Source organism: Ceratocystis lukuohia (assembly GCF_044167205.1).
Source record: "Ceratocystis lukuohia strain C4212 chromosome Unknown Supercontig2_pilon, whole genome shotgun sequence".
Taxonomy (NCBI): Eukaryota; Fungi; Ascomycota; class Sordariomycetes; order Microascales; family Ceratocystidaceae; genus Ceratocystis; species Ceratocystis lukuohia.
The window spans coordinates 4,656,653-4,672,012 of record NW_027263521.1 but is presented as its reverse complement, the minus strand read 5'-3'; the positions used below and the strand labels follow the sequence as shown (position 1 = coordinate 4,672,012).

The window sequence follows — 15,360 nt, the reverse complement described above, 5'->3', positions numbered from 1 at the left end:
CCCAAGACGAGAAGAGACATTGGCTTGTGGCGATTGAAGACTGCGAAGAAGGAACAAAAATAATAGAGAACAAATGCAAGCAGAGGATAAACTAACCTAGTGGCTTAGGACAAATATGAAGGAATGATGCAGCCCCTTATTTAAGTTTATGGAAGACGCTGGGATTTGGGGGGAGGGGGGGCAGCAGACGAGAGGCTTGGTTGTTGATATATTTCCAGTTATTCAGCATGGCTTCTAAAGAGATAAAGCCCAAAGTCTTGGCGTGCCTTTATAGCTTTCTTGTTCTGGTTCCTTTGTACCATACTCAATCCTATGCCTTTCTTCTTTTCCATTGTGCTTCTTGCGAAGCTAGACCGCACGGCATTGATTCTGATTCATGCATGTTGCAGGCTGACAAAGGTTCAGACTGGAGGTTTAGATAAGAGCACAAGAGGCGACGTTGAGATGAAACGAAGGTGGAAAATAAAATAAAAAATAGAAACTGGGAGAAACTGCAGTGGAACCTGATCCGAGACATAAATGGAGGACAGACCAGCCGATAAGAGAACGAGATACTTAGACATCAAAGACAATCAGGGTCTAGAAGGAGACTTATGGGACAGTAAGCGCGGTGGGAGAGCAGGAAATTCTTCCAGAGCTTCAACGTCGTGATAAATTCCGCCAGAAAGCAGGAAAGTATGTGCTATGTCGCATGCCTATCACCGCGGAGACTTTTCTTACGTGCTTGTAGTGTCGGTACTTTGCCTGGCCTATGAAATTACCTTTGTACCACAAGCCTGACTGCTTTATGTATACCACGTTTGTTAGGGCAGCAACACTTCTATCGTCTCCTATTACTTCAATCATGCCTATGCTGTTGTGGCTATGCTTGTTGCACAAACCCCAACTAAAACACAGATATGCACACACACACACACACATCGTGTAACCGTGACACTGCCCCGAAACCTGCAGCGGCCCTCGCTAGCCATAGCCAATGAAGACTAAAAGCCAGCCAAAATAGGAGCGTTGGAGGGGAGAGGAGAGGAACAGGCGGCGGGGAGGGGGGGAGACAGCAAGGCAAAAAGCGATGCAACAACCAAGACAGAAAAGTCGGTCTCTCTGTTCCAGTGTCCAGGTTCCAGCCTGATATTTCTTCGCCTTGGTCTTGACCGAGTAAGACAAGCCAGCCAAACAAAGACCAATTCCATGCAACAAGGATACACAGAAAAGTACTTTGAAGGCCACAAAAGAAGGGCCATTTGATGGCTAGTCCGTTTTGGAAAGGGGGGGCGGAACATTAAGCATACACTGTGTTCAACTTAGTGTTGGAAGTGCTAATTCGGAAAGGAGAGTAGGCTGATCGCTTCGTGATGGTGTCGCAATGTATTGCATCCGCTATATTCGTCTCGGTCGTTTGGGCAACAAGTCAGACCTACTTCAGGGAAAGGAGTGTGGTATTAGTATCGCTAGTTCGTATTTAGACAGTTCGCACTCACATCACCTCCATCTGATCCAAGCCCGGACTTGCAGCAGGATACGGCGAGACACAGCCATCGCCGTAGTGGTTGCCCGCTAGCATCATCATAAACGGCTCAGAGATAACGGCATCTGACCTTAGGGTTCACAAAAACACTACAAGCCCGCTAGAAACCACAAAATCTCTGGTATTCTTAGGCACCCGCTTGAGACAATGTAACGGCGGCGGCAGCCAGTCAGTCTTTATTGTCCATCCATTTCCTAAAGCTCTCTCATCTTTCGTGAGTATTTTGATGTCTTTCTCGCGCTTCATGTGTTTGCGTTAGGGTTGTAATATCACAGACCCTCGTGCTACCTTAATAACGGACCGCGCAGCTCTTGAAAAATGATTTGCTGCCTGTTTCCCAAGCTTGCTAGCAAACTTTTCCCGCAGGCTGATATTCAGCTCGCCCCTCAGCCCCATGTGAAGTTTGCAGAATCCCAAATCCTGGGCCCCATTCCATCATTCCATGTGCTCACATGTAGCTTGTTTCACGTCACACAAGCCCAAAGCCGGTTTCCACCTAGTCGTGACGTTGTGCTCTTGAAACGCCAATTCTGAAGAAACGAGAGCTGAACCCAACATTGCATCTGCAAATCGCAGGGTGTGGGCATTTCAAACTATTACCAAACGTTTCTCCTCTGTGTGATGTGCTTCTCTACACTTCTCTGTACTTCTTTCTTTGCTATGACTCTCTTTGTTTCTAAATGGCAGCTGCCCACTGAAAAATATTGCCGCTCATGTGGCCTTTTTCCTGAATGGAAGGCACACGGACTAGTGGTCTCATGGGCCGGGCCGCCTATCTTACCTCTTCCTCCTATCCTAATAGGTTTCACCTTCGTGTCGCTCATTTTGGCAGGTAGACTCCTAATCACTCCCTCCCATCTTCAAGCGATGTATTTAGACGCGAAGAGAGAAAAAGCACCATCCTGCTCAAAGAGGTATAATCCATCATCTGGAAAACGGAATGCCGATTTATCATTGGCCACAGGCCACATTTTATGCAAACGAAGCTCCAATTTATTATTGGCCCAGCGGCCCGCAACCAACAAGGTACTGCAACGGTACTAACTTTGCAGCCCCGTTTACTGCATAAGTTGGTTGAAGACGCGCTGCTTGTAAGTCCGGAATACGTCAGGCTGTTCGCACTTTCGCTGTTACCCTCCCATTGCCGCCACTGGCTACAAATTTTCTAGACTGAAAGATTCACCATCAGTGATTTCAACGACGGTTGCGCCCACGTTCCGATTAGAACTGTTTTCTAGGGCTGCTATGATTGAAATGTAGAAAATTATGACACCATAGTGGAGATGATTCATCGGCGACGAGATGTGGAAAGAACCTGGCCGACACGGCGGCCCAGCATGGATTGAGATGGAAGGAACAAATAAGAAGAGGTTGGATGAAGTGGTGAGGGGCAGAACTATAAAAAGAGAAGTTACGAGTGAAGTTATTACTTCAAGCGCTAGATATCATAGACCATTGTGGTCTCAGCATTCTGCAATATCCAAATGAGGCTTAGGAAGCTGCTTCCATCCTGCCTTAAACAGGTCAGAAAGCTCTCCAGTCGCGAATATTATCTGGCTAATGCCTAGTATACCCAATCCCCCCAATAGTACTGCGTCGGAGTACTTTTGGTTATTAATGTGTAAGTGCTGTTACTTAACTCTCATAGATAATCAAGAGCATGCTATTTGTGCTTGGATTGATATTCACGCTTCTCGTCATTTACGTTCGTCTCAGATGTGAGTTCTATTCATTCCTTTTCTCTTTGAGGCAGGGCTGTCACAACGCCGGTTGGTATAGGAACACAGATAACCAGAAAACACCATGAACTAAGATCGCGATACTTTTAACATAGACCCAAAGACTTGACTCCGGGGGCCTCCCTATCCGAAAAGAAATTTTCAATGAAGCACTTTTCGGGCAGGTGCTAAGCAAATGGTCAAGTAAATTGCTGGCTAGCAAGGTACCCTCCTGGGTTTCTAAAGGTAAGTGCATAATCAGCCAGAGGCCTTGATAGAAATATAAAAAGCAGGTTTTCCCTCCTCTTCTCAGATTCCCTTCTCTTTTTTTTTAGGTAACCTGTGTGAACTTTCCTTTCTTCTCCCCTGGAGTCCAACTATCGAGCCTTCTTTCTTTTATCTTATTCGGCCGATTCTTTCTTTGATCAGTCTAGTTCTCTTGTCGTCTCTTGTCTGTCCTTTCCCCTTGTCTCTTTACACATTCACTTTCATGTAAGTTTGCCTCTTGTCACGCCTCTGCTTTGCCAATTAGCTTTTATTAACTCCCTATCTACAGCAGTAGTTCATTCATCCAACTTCCCAACACAGTCTATTGCATCCATTTCCCATCACAATGGCTATCGACGACGTTCTTTATGACGTGAGCTTCCAACATGTAGATGCTCAGCGAAAGCTGAAGCACGCAGTCGTTTTGGCAGCCAATGCCCGGAACCTCACTTCTAGTCTTGACTCCGCACAGGCTTCGCGCTTGTCAACTATGGCTATGTCTCCTGCCAGCACCGTCGTTGATGCCGAAGAGTGCGACCTGCGCTTGCCTTTAACGCGGAAGACCACAATTACAAGTGTCACTGATACTCCTGCAGTCGTTTTTCATGGCTGCCTTTCTAGCTCTGTTAATTCTGACCCCTACTATCTCAAGAGATTCAGATCGCGCCAAGTAGAGGTGCATTCTTCCAACGCTCCTTTGCAACCTCACATGATGACAAGCGCCGCTCTCGAGCTGGCATCATCGCAGAATACTAGGCTTGGAACGACTGTCAAATCGACAGGTCCTACAGCAGAAACTGCTATGAGCGCTGTGGTGCAGGCAGCTCGTGCTCGAGCTATATACAACCATGCAGCCGCTCATGTCCCGTTGCGTTACCGCATTGGCAAAACAGAGCGCAAGATGTTTGTATCTAGCCCGTTGCGCAAGATGCTGGCAACTAGATTTGTCACCGAAAAGATACAGCAAGGGATCCAGCTGAGCTGTCGTATGGCCTAGGTGGTTTTTCTTTTTTCCTTTTTCTTTTTTTCCCGTTTGTGGCCCTATGCTACTCTTCATCCCAGACCTCTTGTTTCTGCTCGGTACAGCATTCATCTGCTAGTCATCCTTGATCTTTTCTATCGCGATCCTCGTTGTCCTCTGTCTGATGCCTATCATGGCACACTTCCTGTTGATTTCTTCCTCCAACTGTCGGTCTTTGTCTGTTCATATTTGTCTATTTGTCTTTGCTTCTCGTCTTTTTCTAGATAGGATCTTTTGCTGCCCCAGCTCCAGAGCTGCTCTCCTCCCCGCTTGCTTCCTTTTCCTTTTTACTTGTATGTGTCACAAAAAGAGAGATTTACTCGGTTGCTTTCCCTGTGATACTTTTTTCTTGGGATAGGCATCTTGTTCGTCCTTTTTCTTGGTCTCCTATCCTAGTCCTTCTTGGACTTTTTGAGTATCTTGTTCTTGGTTCTTGGATGCCTTTCTTCCAATATTCGTGATGGGCTTCTCTAGGTCTCGGGCTTTTTAGCCCCCTTCCAGCTTCTCTCTGGGTCTTATTCTCTGTTTTTCTCTTGGTCTGCCTTGGCTCTTGGTTTCTTGCTTGATTTCCTCAATCCCTCTCTCGGTTTTCCATTTTAGCTGCCATTACATTTCCTTCCTCAGAGTTCTACAAATCACTGCATGCATTTTGCCCTAGCCATATTCCGCCTTCTACGACGTCTTCTTTTCGTCTACTCCTTCACCTCCTCGTTCACTCCCTCCTCTCGTTTCAATTTCCCAGCTTCTTCCCATCTCCCACCTTAGTTCCCTCACTAACCAAGATAACGTACTACAAGTCTAGGCTCAGCCCAGCCCCGCTCTAGCCGGCTCAATTCCTTCTATCGCGATCTTTCCCCTCCCCTCCATCACTTTGCGGCTCTCATTACCCGCGCTACGAAGCCACATACAGATAGTAAGTAAAGGACACGGTCCATAGCTGTATGCTACCTTCCAGAGGGTTTAACCCTCTCTCGCCTTTCTTGCTGCTGCTCGCTTTAAGCGAACAATGATGCATTTTGCCAAGCCCGACAACTGATACGCCTCTTATAGCCCGTATATAGGTCTTATCACGGGCTAAACTGCTGTTTTTTGCCCTTCTGCAAAAGGTTTGATTGTGCTGATTTGATGTTCCGTGCTATCTGTCGATAGGCTCTAAGGTGTATACCATGCACTTTTGCTTTTTCTGCAATGCTAACCGTGAATGCACCCTTCGTTTTCCATCTTTGCACCTTCATACTGTGTGTGTTGCTTTGCCTCCTTCCAGTTCTCTACTTCGACTTGCGACTTGACAGGTGCTTGGGTCACTTAGTGCCATAGCTGACTATTATTATTGGCCCCCCTCAAAAAGAGTGCTTTTCTGTTAATAGCAAGTCGTTCAACTTCTCCAAATTTTTTTCCTCCTGCATAATGAGGCCCTAGGCCAACGGCCAAAGCGGGATTAGTGAAAGGGGACAAGTAAGAACTGAGAACTAAACACATGCATGGTGTAAGAAAAGTGCGTCATGAGTCGTGAGACTTTCTGGGTTGGGGGCTTATAGAAAACCCTAACATGCTGAAAGAGAAACAAACGAGCTATCCAAGTAGTTGCGTGATTTATTGATCTATAGAATTTGAACGAAGAGCATAGTCAGGTATTCCATTGTTGTGATTAAAATGTGCCAATAAATGAACATCACATGTTTCTTGGTAAAAAGAACCCGTGTTAAAGGCCTGGAAGTACGCAACGAAAAAAAAAAAAAAGAAAAAAAAAAAGGAAAATGGCCAAAGATTGTCTCTTGTCTCAGATGTCAAGCCAAAAACCTGGGGTACATGGCATAGAAGTTGGGGACGGGCTCGGAATAAAGGAAGAACCAAACAAGGAAAGACAGGTTACGGTTACAACACACACTTGAGCGGCTAGGGTTACCAGACCCCAGAGGAAAAATTATGAAGAAAAGAAGGACCAAGCACAAAACTACAAAGGCTAGGAAAGAAAAGGCTGGAGTCAGGACGAGAGAGCCTAATCGGCCCTTCTAGGGTGACACGACAACTCGCCCGGAAGGATTGGTGGTTGAGCTCTGATCTACGACGATTCTGTGCTTTTGATGCTTTTAGTGCCTTTAGAAGAAGACTTTGGAAGACGAGGGGAAGAATAGAGCTTGAAAGCCTGGGAAAAGCAACAGAAAAAGCGAAGGGTTGTGCAGAACTTGTGCACATGCTATGCATATGCACAGATGGGTTTCTGTATTTAGGTCGCTGAAGTCAATGGCAGCTAGCGAAGGAAGTTGGGGCTTGTCGAAGGCCTCGGGATTGCAGTACGGCAATTATAAGCTACTGGACTTGACCGATTACATAACGACATAAGCTGCACATCCTCAACGATGGGCTGTACAGGTGGACTGTTTCTTTGGTCATTTCCGGTTGCCCTCTCTCTCTACCTAGAGGGGCTAGCGGAGGTGCCGCTGCACAGTCAGCGAGAAACAAGACAAAAACAGCCCAAATAAAGAAAAGAAGCAAAAGCACATGCATACTATACGTGCAAAATGGGCTTACATATAGCATAGACACGAGCCTCTTTGGAGCTGGTGCGTGGCTTGGAGAAGAATTGTCGTGTTTCCCGTCCTTACAAAACGGGCTCCTCTTCTCCAAAAAGAAAAAATAAAGTAATAAAAAAAGATTTTTCTGTTGTCTCAAGTACCCAGAGTGGAATTGGACTGGGCCCGCTCTTCTACTGGCTGCTGGCGTGGCCTGCTTGATGCTGGATGGGTCCTGGCTATTTTACAGTGGGCTAATGGAAGACGGCTTCAGCTAGCTTCGAGCTTGAGGTTGCTTAGTTTCAGGGAGGGTTCAAAGTTCCGTTTTGGTGCAGGCTAAGCGCTGAAAACACGTGAGAAGTGTACGAGCTAGGACGAACCAGGAAAAACATGCGAAGACGAAGGGGAGGAGAGGGAGAAGCGGAATAGGAGAAGTAAGCAAGAGTAGAACATTTTGGATTGCGCATGAAGAGGCACGACATTGGGGATGTAGGCTAAAGCAGCAACTAGCAATATGGGAGTATGTAATAGCAAAGCTTAAGCCATCGTGTTGGCTATTTGTTTATCCAGGATTCCGTGTCGCTGGGAAGAGTAGTAGCAGCAACAGCAGCAGCAAGAGAGACAGTAGGTAAGGTAAATAGGAGGCCGGGCGAGAAATAAACACACAGGTGAAAGAACACAAGGTGGCAATAACACAGTAGATCCTGGAATGATGCAGACGGGCACCACGGAAGAAGACAACAGTAAAGAGAAGAAGGAAGCAAGGGAAGGAAGAGAAGATGGGGTTAGCCCATGCCAGGTGTCAACTGTCAGTGCCAGTTTCTGCTTGAATCGAGTTGGCAGAGAGGACACGATTAAGAATCGAGACGACGCTTGCTTGCTTTCGCGGTGGCGACCCTGCTTGCTTGTCCCCCCGCCCTCTGTGTTTGTCCTTCTCTTACTGATTTTTTTTTGTTTCCTTGCAACGAGCTACCGGGAACTCACGTTCCAATATCCGGCCAGGCACTTTTGCACTTGGCACCGGGCAGCCAAGAGGAGCTCCACTCCACCTTTGAGAAACAAAGCCCTTCCTTTCTTGGTGCTATTAGAATAGTGGTAACAATCCATTTTGCTGGGGAGAAAATGAGTTAGTGTTCACTATGTTGCAAAAAGGTAACAATGGCCAGCTAGAAGTAAGAACGCAAATGCAGCAGCGGTGGTGGTGTCCAGTGAATGAGAGGGCGATAGAACGAACCGGCTGGCTGGCCCGGGGAGGGAGGATGTGGAAAATGGGGGCTGTACTTAGTCTTTAGTGCACCTATAGGGCGGGCGGTGCTAGCTGTTTCTACAGGGCTCACATGTGTCTATACATTCAGATCGACAGATTATCCATCCGAGGAAGCAAAGGAAGAAGAGAAGAAGAAAAAAATAAGAATGAAAAGAGGAGAGAAAAAAAAAGAGCAGAAAAAGGGCAAAAAAAATGGATGATGAAAAAATTAAAAGGGAAGGAAGTGCAAATTCTTTCGTTTGCTCTTGCCGTTCTGGCGACGGCGTGACAGGCCACTTGTGTCCAGCTGCTGCTGTGCTTTATCGTCCTGCTCTTGCTCTTCACCTCCTACCATCACCATTACCATCACCATCACCAGATCACCGCCACAATCGACAAGCACCACCATCGTCATCGTCATAGTCATCATCATCACCTCCATCTGCCGGCTGGCTTTCTGCTGTCTTCCCCATTTTTCGTCATTCCCACTCGAGTGCTTGGCCCCCGCTTCCCCAGGTAAATCGTCAACCGGGCCGAATACCCTCGCGACAACTACAAAGAGACCCCCCGGCAGCCAGCGTGCAGGCCAAAGACAGCAGCAAAACACGGGGTACATTGACGGCTGGAAATTAATCGATCTTGGTGCTTGTGCACTTGTTCCTAGATTGTCTGTCTCTATTGTGTCGTCTCTCAAGCTCGAGAAGAATACCGCACAGCAGGCGGATCGATTGCACGCCCGTTTGTGCGTTGATGCTAGACAACTGGGCGGAACTGTATTGCAGTGTGCCAGAGCCGCGCTGCTGTGTTTGCTGCTGAGCCTAGAGAAGGAAAGTCAGGTGCTTTGCCCAGCCAGCCTGAAGCGCTTCTAGGCTTGGTCTCGCCCAAACAAGTCTTGTCTCTCCCCTAAATTCTACAGCACAGTATAGTGTCTTGTCTCAGTGCGCTGCTCGCGACTTCTTTTCTTGCGACTCGAGCTCGCTACCTTCAAGCCGTGTCCTGGTTGCCCCGCCTTTTTTCCTCTTCTTTTCTCGCTTTTTCCTTGTTGCTGGCACTGCTTTTGCCGCTTGTTGCCACCTTGAATCCTTTCATCTCTTGTCTCTGTTTTCTCCTTGGAGAAAAAGAAAAAGAAGAAAGCAAGATTGAGTTTTGATTTTTGTAATTTTTTTTTCGATTTTATCTCCATTTTTTCTTTCCTGCTTTTGCTACTGGCACTCGCGCGGTTGTGTGCTTTTTGACTGTATCCCGGATATCAGGGCCTGTATAGTCCGAGGCATCGCGGTATGTAATGTATAGTACTTGTTGCAAGTACACGGGAATGGTATAAGCTTTTGCTTTTTCTTGTTCTTGATTTTCTCTCTTTTCCATTCTCTCCCTCCCTCTATTTGTACATCTTCACCACCTGGCCTCCCTCTCCCTCCCTCTCCCTCTGTCCTTTCTTTCTCCGGTGCTAAGAACCCAAAGCCCCTAGCCCCTGGTCTCTAGTGCCCTCTCATGTTTCTCACTGATTGGCTAACTTTATCAGGTTGGCCTCTTCGACCCCAGATTTTACTTTAGTCCCTTTTCGCCTTTTTGTCTCTTTTCGACCTTCCTTCAACTGGGCTCTATATTCCCCTCGAATCCATTCTTTGGTGCTCGCCGCCGTCGCTTTCTTAGCCTTCTTCTCTTCGACTTTTTTCCCCTCCATTATTTTTTCCTCCTCCCTCTTTTCCAACTCTGTCTTCCATAGACGTCGACTTGCACGCATACATCTTTGACAGAATCCTCAGATCGACAAGCACAACCAGTCTCTGTGCATCTCTATATCTATTCTTCTCACTCCTCTTGTTGTCCTTTCCTTTTTCTTTTATTCCCTCTCTATCTACGCCGCCTGCACTTGGTGTCGAGCAGCCTCGTCTCAAACATGACTCAGGCTGTCAAACGCGCCTGTGATGCTTGTCATCGTCGCAAAGTCAAGTGCGATGGCTTGAATCCGTGCCGCAACTGCAACTCTTCTCAGCTCGGATGCACCTACAATGCTATTCCCCAGAAAAAAGGCCCCAAGGGCTCCCGCGCCAAAGTGATCTCAGAACTGCGCGAAACCCAGCGCCAAACCTCTCTACTGGCTCGTCTCCATTGCAGAATCACGAATCGCCAAACAGTCGTCCCACCCCCTTCTGGGCCCAATCCAGCACCGGGCTACATTCACGCCGACCTTGTCAAGCAAAGCATCCATTTCTTCTTCACCAAGATGTACGCCACCATGCCCATCCTTGAGCACAACCAAGTTACACGCATGTTCAACGACATGGACAAGGATGCCGAGGCCTATTCGCTGATCGCTGCCCTCTGTGCCTTTGTCCTCTACCAGCCCGGCATGCATCTGCCTGGCCTCGACATGTACATGCTCGAGAATGTTCCTTCGGCAAACATGATGGCCTCAGAGCTGCTCATGGACGAGGCTATTCGTGTGCGCCGTGGCTATGACTACATTAGCGAGCCAACTCTGGGAACTATGGTGACGTCGTACTTCCTGGCGTCGTGCCACAAGATGCTCGATCTGCGGAAACGTGCTTGGTTCTACCTGCGGGAAACCGCCACCATGTTCCAGGTCGCTGATATGGGTAGTGACGAGACTTACCACAGGTGGAGTGCCTGCGAAGCCTATCGCCGCCGCTGTCTCTACTGGCAGGTGCTGGCGACTGAGCGACTGCTCGCCCTACAAGAACAATATCCCGTCTCTCTCCAGCCATCTATCGCTCCTCCCGAAATAACAGACGAAACCGGTGCCGACCTTACCCTCTTTTCACATCTCGTATCCCTTAGCCGTCCACTTGAAGACACAATAATTAGCGTGTGGAAAAAGCTGAGACAATCAACCGACATCCGACAGGTGGAGTCTCTGCGGCGCCATCTCACCGAGCTTGTTGCTTCATTAGGGCCCCAAGACTCGTCAAACTTTGCTGACTATCAGACCATCCAGTCTTGGCTTACTAATCTTTCGTGGGAGTTTCAGCACACTACTATCCAAAGCGCTGGTGACCAGCATGCAGCATTCAGCGGTGTCATGGCCCAGATCCTCACTGATCTGCCCACAATATTTCCCGACCAGGGCATGGAAATTATGGGCAATGCAGTTTTAGACACTATTCTGAACATGGCCTTGGCTGCGTTGCCGGCTCTTTCTGTGCGCCCCATGCCTAGAAACCCCGCCATGCCGAACCCCCATAAGCTTCTGCAGACTCTACTTGAGGCATTAGCAGCGCTGCGCATGGGCAATACCAGATTCATTCCTTTAGTTTTATTCCAACTGGTTGATGTGCTGGCCTTCCTGTGCGACCCCATGTTGAATGACATGCCTGACATCATGGCCTCCCTTGACCTGTTTGACGGCTTTGGAAATGCCGGGCTGGCACAATCCCCTGCGCAAATGTTTGACCAAAAATTTAGTCTTGGGGATGTTTCCCAGCCGCCGCCACCAACACAACAGCAGCCGCAACAACAACAACAACAACAACAACAGCAGCAGCAGCAGCAACAACAGCATCCTCCTCAGCTGGCAACCGGGGGCGTGTCAGTACCACAGGCTATGACGTCTCCATTTTCAACGGCATCACCGACCTCCATTAGCAGCAGCTGCATGGAAATGTCGCAACAGAGCCTCTCGGACTTTTCAATGCCTGACATGATGGCCATGCAGCAACAAGCCCCACGATCTCAGCAGGGGCAGCAGACGCCGCCACAGCAAACGCAGATTCAGCAGATGCGTCTGGGCAGCCTCTCTCATTCTGGCATTATGCCTGCACAAACCTCGACTGCGCCGGCACCGCAACAGGCAACCCAACAACAACAACAGCCACCACCACCGCCTCAACAACAGCAAACACAACCGCCCCCGCAGCAACAGCAACAAGCGTCTCCTATTGAAGCCCCTCTCGGGCCAGTAGCTCGACAGCAGACGTTCAAAACGGAGCCCACAGTGCATCAACAACAGTTTGCCGGATTTCTCGCACAACAGGCTACCCAGGCACAGGGGCCGGGCAACGCGTTTGGGATGACGCAAGCATCGCCAACAGCACTCACACACGCCATGCCAGAATTCCACATGCACCAGCATCAGACGCGGGGACCGGCGGCTACAACCATGAACGCAATGGCGTTTCCTATGAATGAGCTGATGTAAGCGGATCGTAGTAGATTGTGCCTGTTTCTTTTCCCCTTTTCTCTCCTTTTTCCTTTCTTTTTTGTGTTCCGATTTTATCTTGGTCTACGGTGCCTTGTCGAATGCATTGTTTTTTGCTTTGGTTTTCCTTTGTCACGTCAAAATCATCAGTCACGCCACGCCGGCTTCCAAGCGTTTTGTTTCATTGAGGGTCCATCACTGTTTCCTTTGTTTTTCTTCTCTTCTTTATATGTTGTTCTTTATCCAAGACTCTTATCTCAGGACTTGCGCGAAGTCAAAATGTCTCCTTATTTTTATTTCCTATTTAGTCGATAGCTGTTCATCGTTTCATATATACAAGGTCGTGCAGCAAGACTCATCTTATATAGCGCCAACTACTTTAAATTTTCGATGTTTACTTTAAACTCTGATTCGTGATGTGACAAACTGAAATGGTATAATAAAATGACAAAGACTACACGCTATTTCCCAGATTTCTAAACTAACTAATACGCTCGACGAACAAATTGCTTCTATCTACATGAAATTATTGGGCAATAGACGTTATGCGATACCAAAACACACGGACAAGACGTGCTGTAACCGCATAACAACTGCCTCTACAAACGGCTACCGTCTTTCAGACCCGTGGCGGCTCCGCTCATGGTCACAGCAGACCGACTCTTCCTGGTGCCTAGGACGGCCGCCCCGCCTCTTGCCCACCACTCAACAGCTACCATGGATCGCTCGACGTCGAACTCGCCGCTTTCCAGGACTTCCCAGAAGCGCTTAGCCAGCGGAATCTTGAGGTTTTCGTCCTCGACAGTCGCGATGGCCTCAGCTGTCACTGCAAGCCACTCGTCGACAACACCCAGCGGCAGGGCCGGAAGCGCATCGACCAGTGCAAACAACAAGCCGGTCTGTTCGCTGACTGGCGCCTGCATCGTCCCCTCTTCACCTAGCAGCGGCGGCAGGGGTGTTTTGCCGGCGGAAGGCATATTGACGGCACGGTGGCGCACGGTCTCGACCAAAGCTTCGGCTAAACCAGGCGCAGCAGCGCTGGCAGGAAGCGGCGGGGCTAAAATCCCAAGGACGGTGGCAAAGGCTAGGCGGAACTGGCGCGGCGAGACAAGTGCGGGGAACGCGCCGAGTAACTGGGCGGCGTAGAACGGCACGAGACTGGATGCTAGTGCAGCGTGCTGTGGGCACGCGAGGACTGACAGTACAGCGCTGTGGGCAGCTTCGAATAACTCGCGCATTACCGGCGATGCTGGCGCCGCATGAGAGAGATATGTGCTTGCCGGCTGGACGATGAGCAGATCGGCATCAGATGTTGCAAGAGCTAGGGATAGCTGCTCGGCGAGGTTAAGATAGAACAAATCGAGCAGGCGCGTGGGCACGTCGAGAGGAACAGCGCCAACGGTGGCAGTGGCAGAATTCTGCGACATGGTCGAGGCTGGGGCAGGCTTGAGCCGGGCGAGTAGGGCGGCGGCAGCAGTAGGATTATGCGCTAGCACGTCCACAGCACACAAATATGTGAAGCGGTAGATCTGGAACTTGGCGTTGCCATCGCGCATGGATACGAAGAATAGATCGCGCATGGCTCGAAGCGTGCCGGCAGCTAGCTGCGAGGCAGTATCAGGGCGACGAAGCGGGGCGTCTAGCACACAGCGAGCCATGACGGCGTTGAGTATGGCAGTGGTTGCGAAGAGATACTTTTGTAGAAGCGTGCGCAAAGCGGGCGCAGTCACACCAGCGGTTTCTGGGGCTAGCTGTGTACCTTCATCGTTCGGCTCGATTTGCGCGAGGGGCAGACGCTGCCAGCTTTCCCATAACGCCTGAGTGAGCGAGATGAGATGCTCGTGTGCACGGACGACGGTATCAGGATCGGCGGCATTCCGGATTGCCAGGGCGGTGAGATTCGCAAGTGGTCCGAGGTTGGCTGGTATTGGCTGGCTTGCAAGTGCTTGGACAGCAGCGAAACTGGGGGAGGTCGCGGGCCACGATATGGGTCCGTTGGGGGGCGAAGCCGCGACAATATCGGCAGCAATGGGGGCAAAGAAGGACCAGCCATCAAACGCTTGGGCACCACCTAATGCGGAAATAGCGAGAGGCAGCAGCGCAGAGAAACTTAGCTGGCTGACAGCCCTTGGTGAGAGATGGGCTTGCATGTATGTGAGAGCTAGCACTAGCGAGTCGGCGGCTAGCGGTCCGTCCTGAAGTGGTCGCAGAAGCGCATAATTTGCAGCCTCGACAAGGGAAATTTCCAAGGTGTGTCGCATGGCGGGCGATAGCTGGAGTGGCAATGAAGCTGCAGGCGTCTTCTGTGAGCTTAGAGAAGAAGTCGTGGGGGGCGGTGGGGGAGCCGAAAAGCCGATCAAGATGCCGGAAAATACTAGAACATGCTGCCAATATGCTGAGCGCTTATCAATGCCTTTCGCCACGGCCTTTGCCCAGTCACTGCAGCTCAGTGGGCCTGGGTTGGCCTGAAGGTGAGAAGCTGCGGCATTGAAGATGCTCAGCACAGCAAGAGAGGGCTCTAGACCAGTGCCAGGCCGGTGCCAGATGGCGGGAGCGGTGAGCAGGTAGGCCGTCAGGATAGTGATGTTGGCGGGATCGGACAGAGTGGAAAGCAGAGACACGCAATTGCCGTGAATCTCCGTCACAATGTTGGGCGGTTGCTGCTTGAACAGCGCCAGCACGCGATTGAGCATAGCGAGAGTGGACATGATGGGTGGTCGTGATCTTGTGGGGGGAGTAAGAGTCGTGGTGGTTAGAGAGGCGCAATAGAAGGGGGAGATGGATTTCAAATGGCGCCGGTAAACCCAGATGGCCAGCAGCAGTGCGCTGGGGCTCAAAGAGACAAAGGAGCTTTTGGTGTGCTGGGTATATTAGATTGTATTGAGCTTGGGGCCTTGCACAGAGACAAGTT

General features: G+C 49.6%; 3 protein-coding genes across 3 annotated transcripts; 2 read left to right on the top strand and 1 right to left on the bottom strand.

The window, feature by feature from the left end:
- Positions 1 to 3,856: 3,856 nt before the first annotated feature.
- Positions 3,857 to 4,507, top strand: HOO65_021157 (uncharacterized protein; the record flags this gene model as incomplete). The annotated part of the gene is made up of 1 exon (XM_071000266.1): positions 3,857 to 4,507. One exon carries the CDS (start codon positions 3,857 to 3,859, stop codon positions 4,505 to 4,507), a length of 651 nt encoding a protein of 216 aa, XP_070861795.1.
- A 5,683-nt stretch (positions 4,508 to 10,190) lies between these two features.
- Positions 10,191 to 12,449, top strand: HOO65_021156 (putative sucrose utilization protein SUC1; the record flags this gene model as incomplete). Its single annotated transcript, XM_071000265.1, has 1 exon — positions 10,191 to 12,449. The coding sequence occupies one exon, from the start codon at positions 10,191 to 10,193 to the stop codon at positions 12,447 to 12,449; it is 2,259 nt and encodes a 752-aa protein (XP_070861794.1).
- A 599-nt stretch (positions 12,450 to 13,048) lies between these two features.
- HOO65_021155 (Peroxisomal membrane protein PEX17) lies at positions 13,049 to 15,157 on the bottom strand (the record flags this gene model as incomplete). Its single annotated transcript, XM_071000264.1, has 1 exon — positions 13,049 to 15,157. One exon carries the CDS (start codon positions 15,155 to 15,157, stop codon positions 13,049 to 13,051), a length of 2,109 nt encoding a protein of 702 aa, XP_070861793.1.
- Between the last annotated feature and the right edge of the window lie 203 nt (positions 15,158 to 15,360).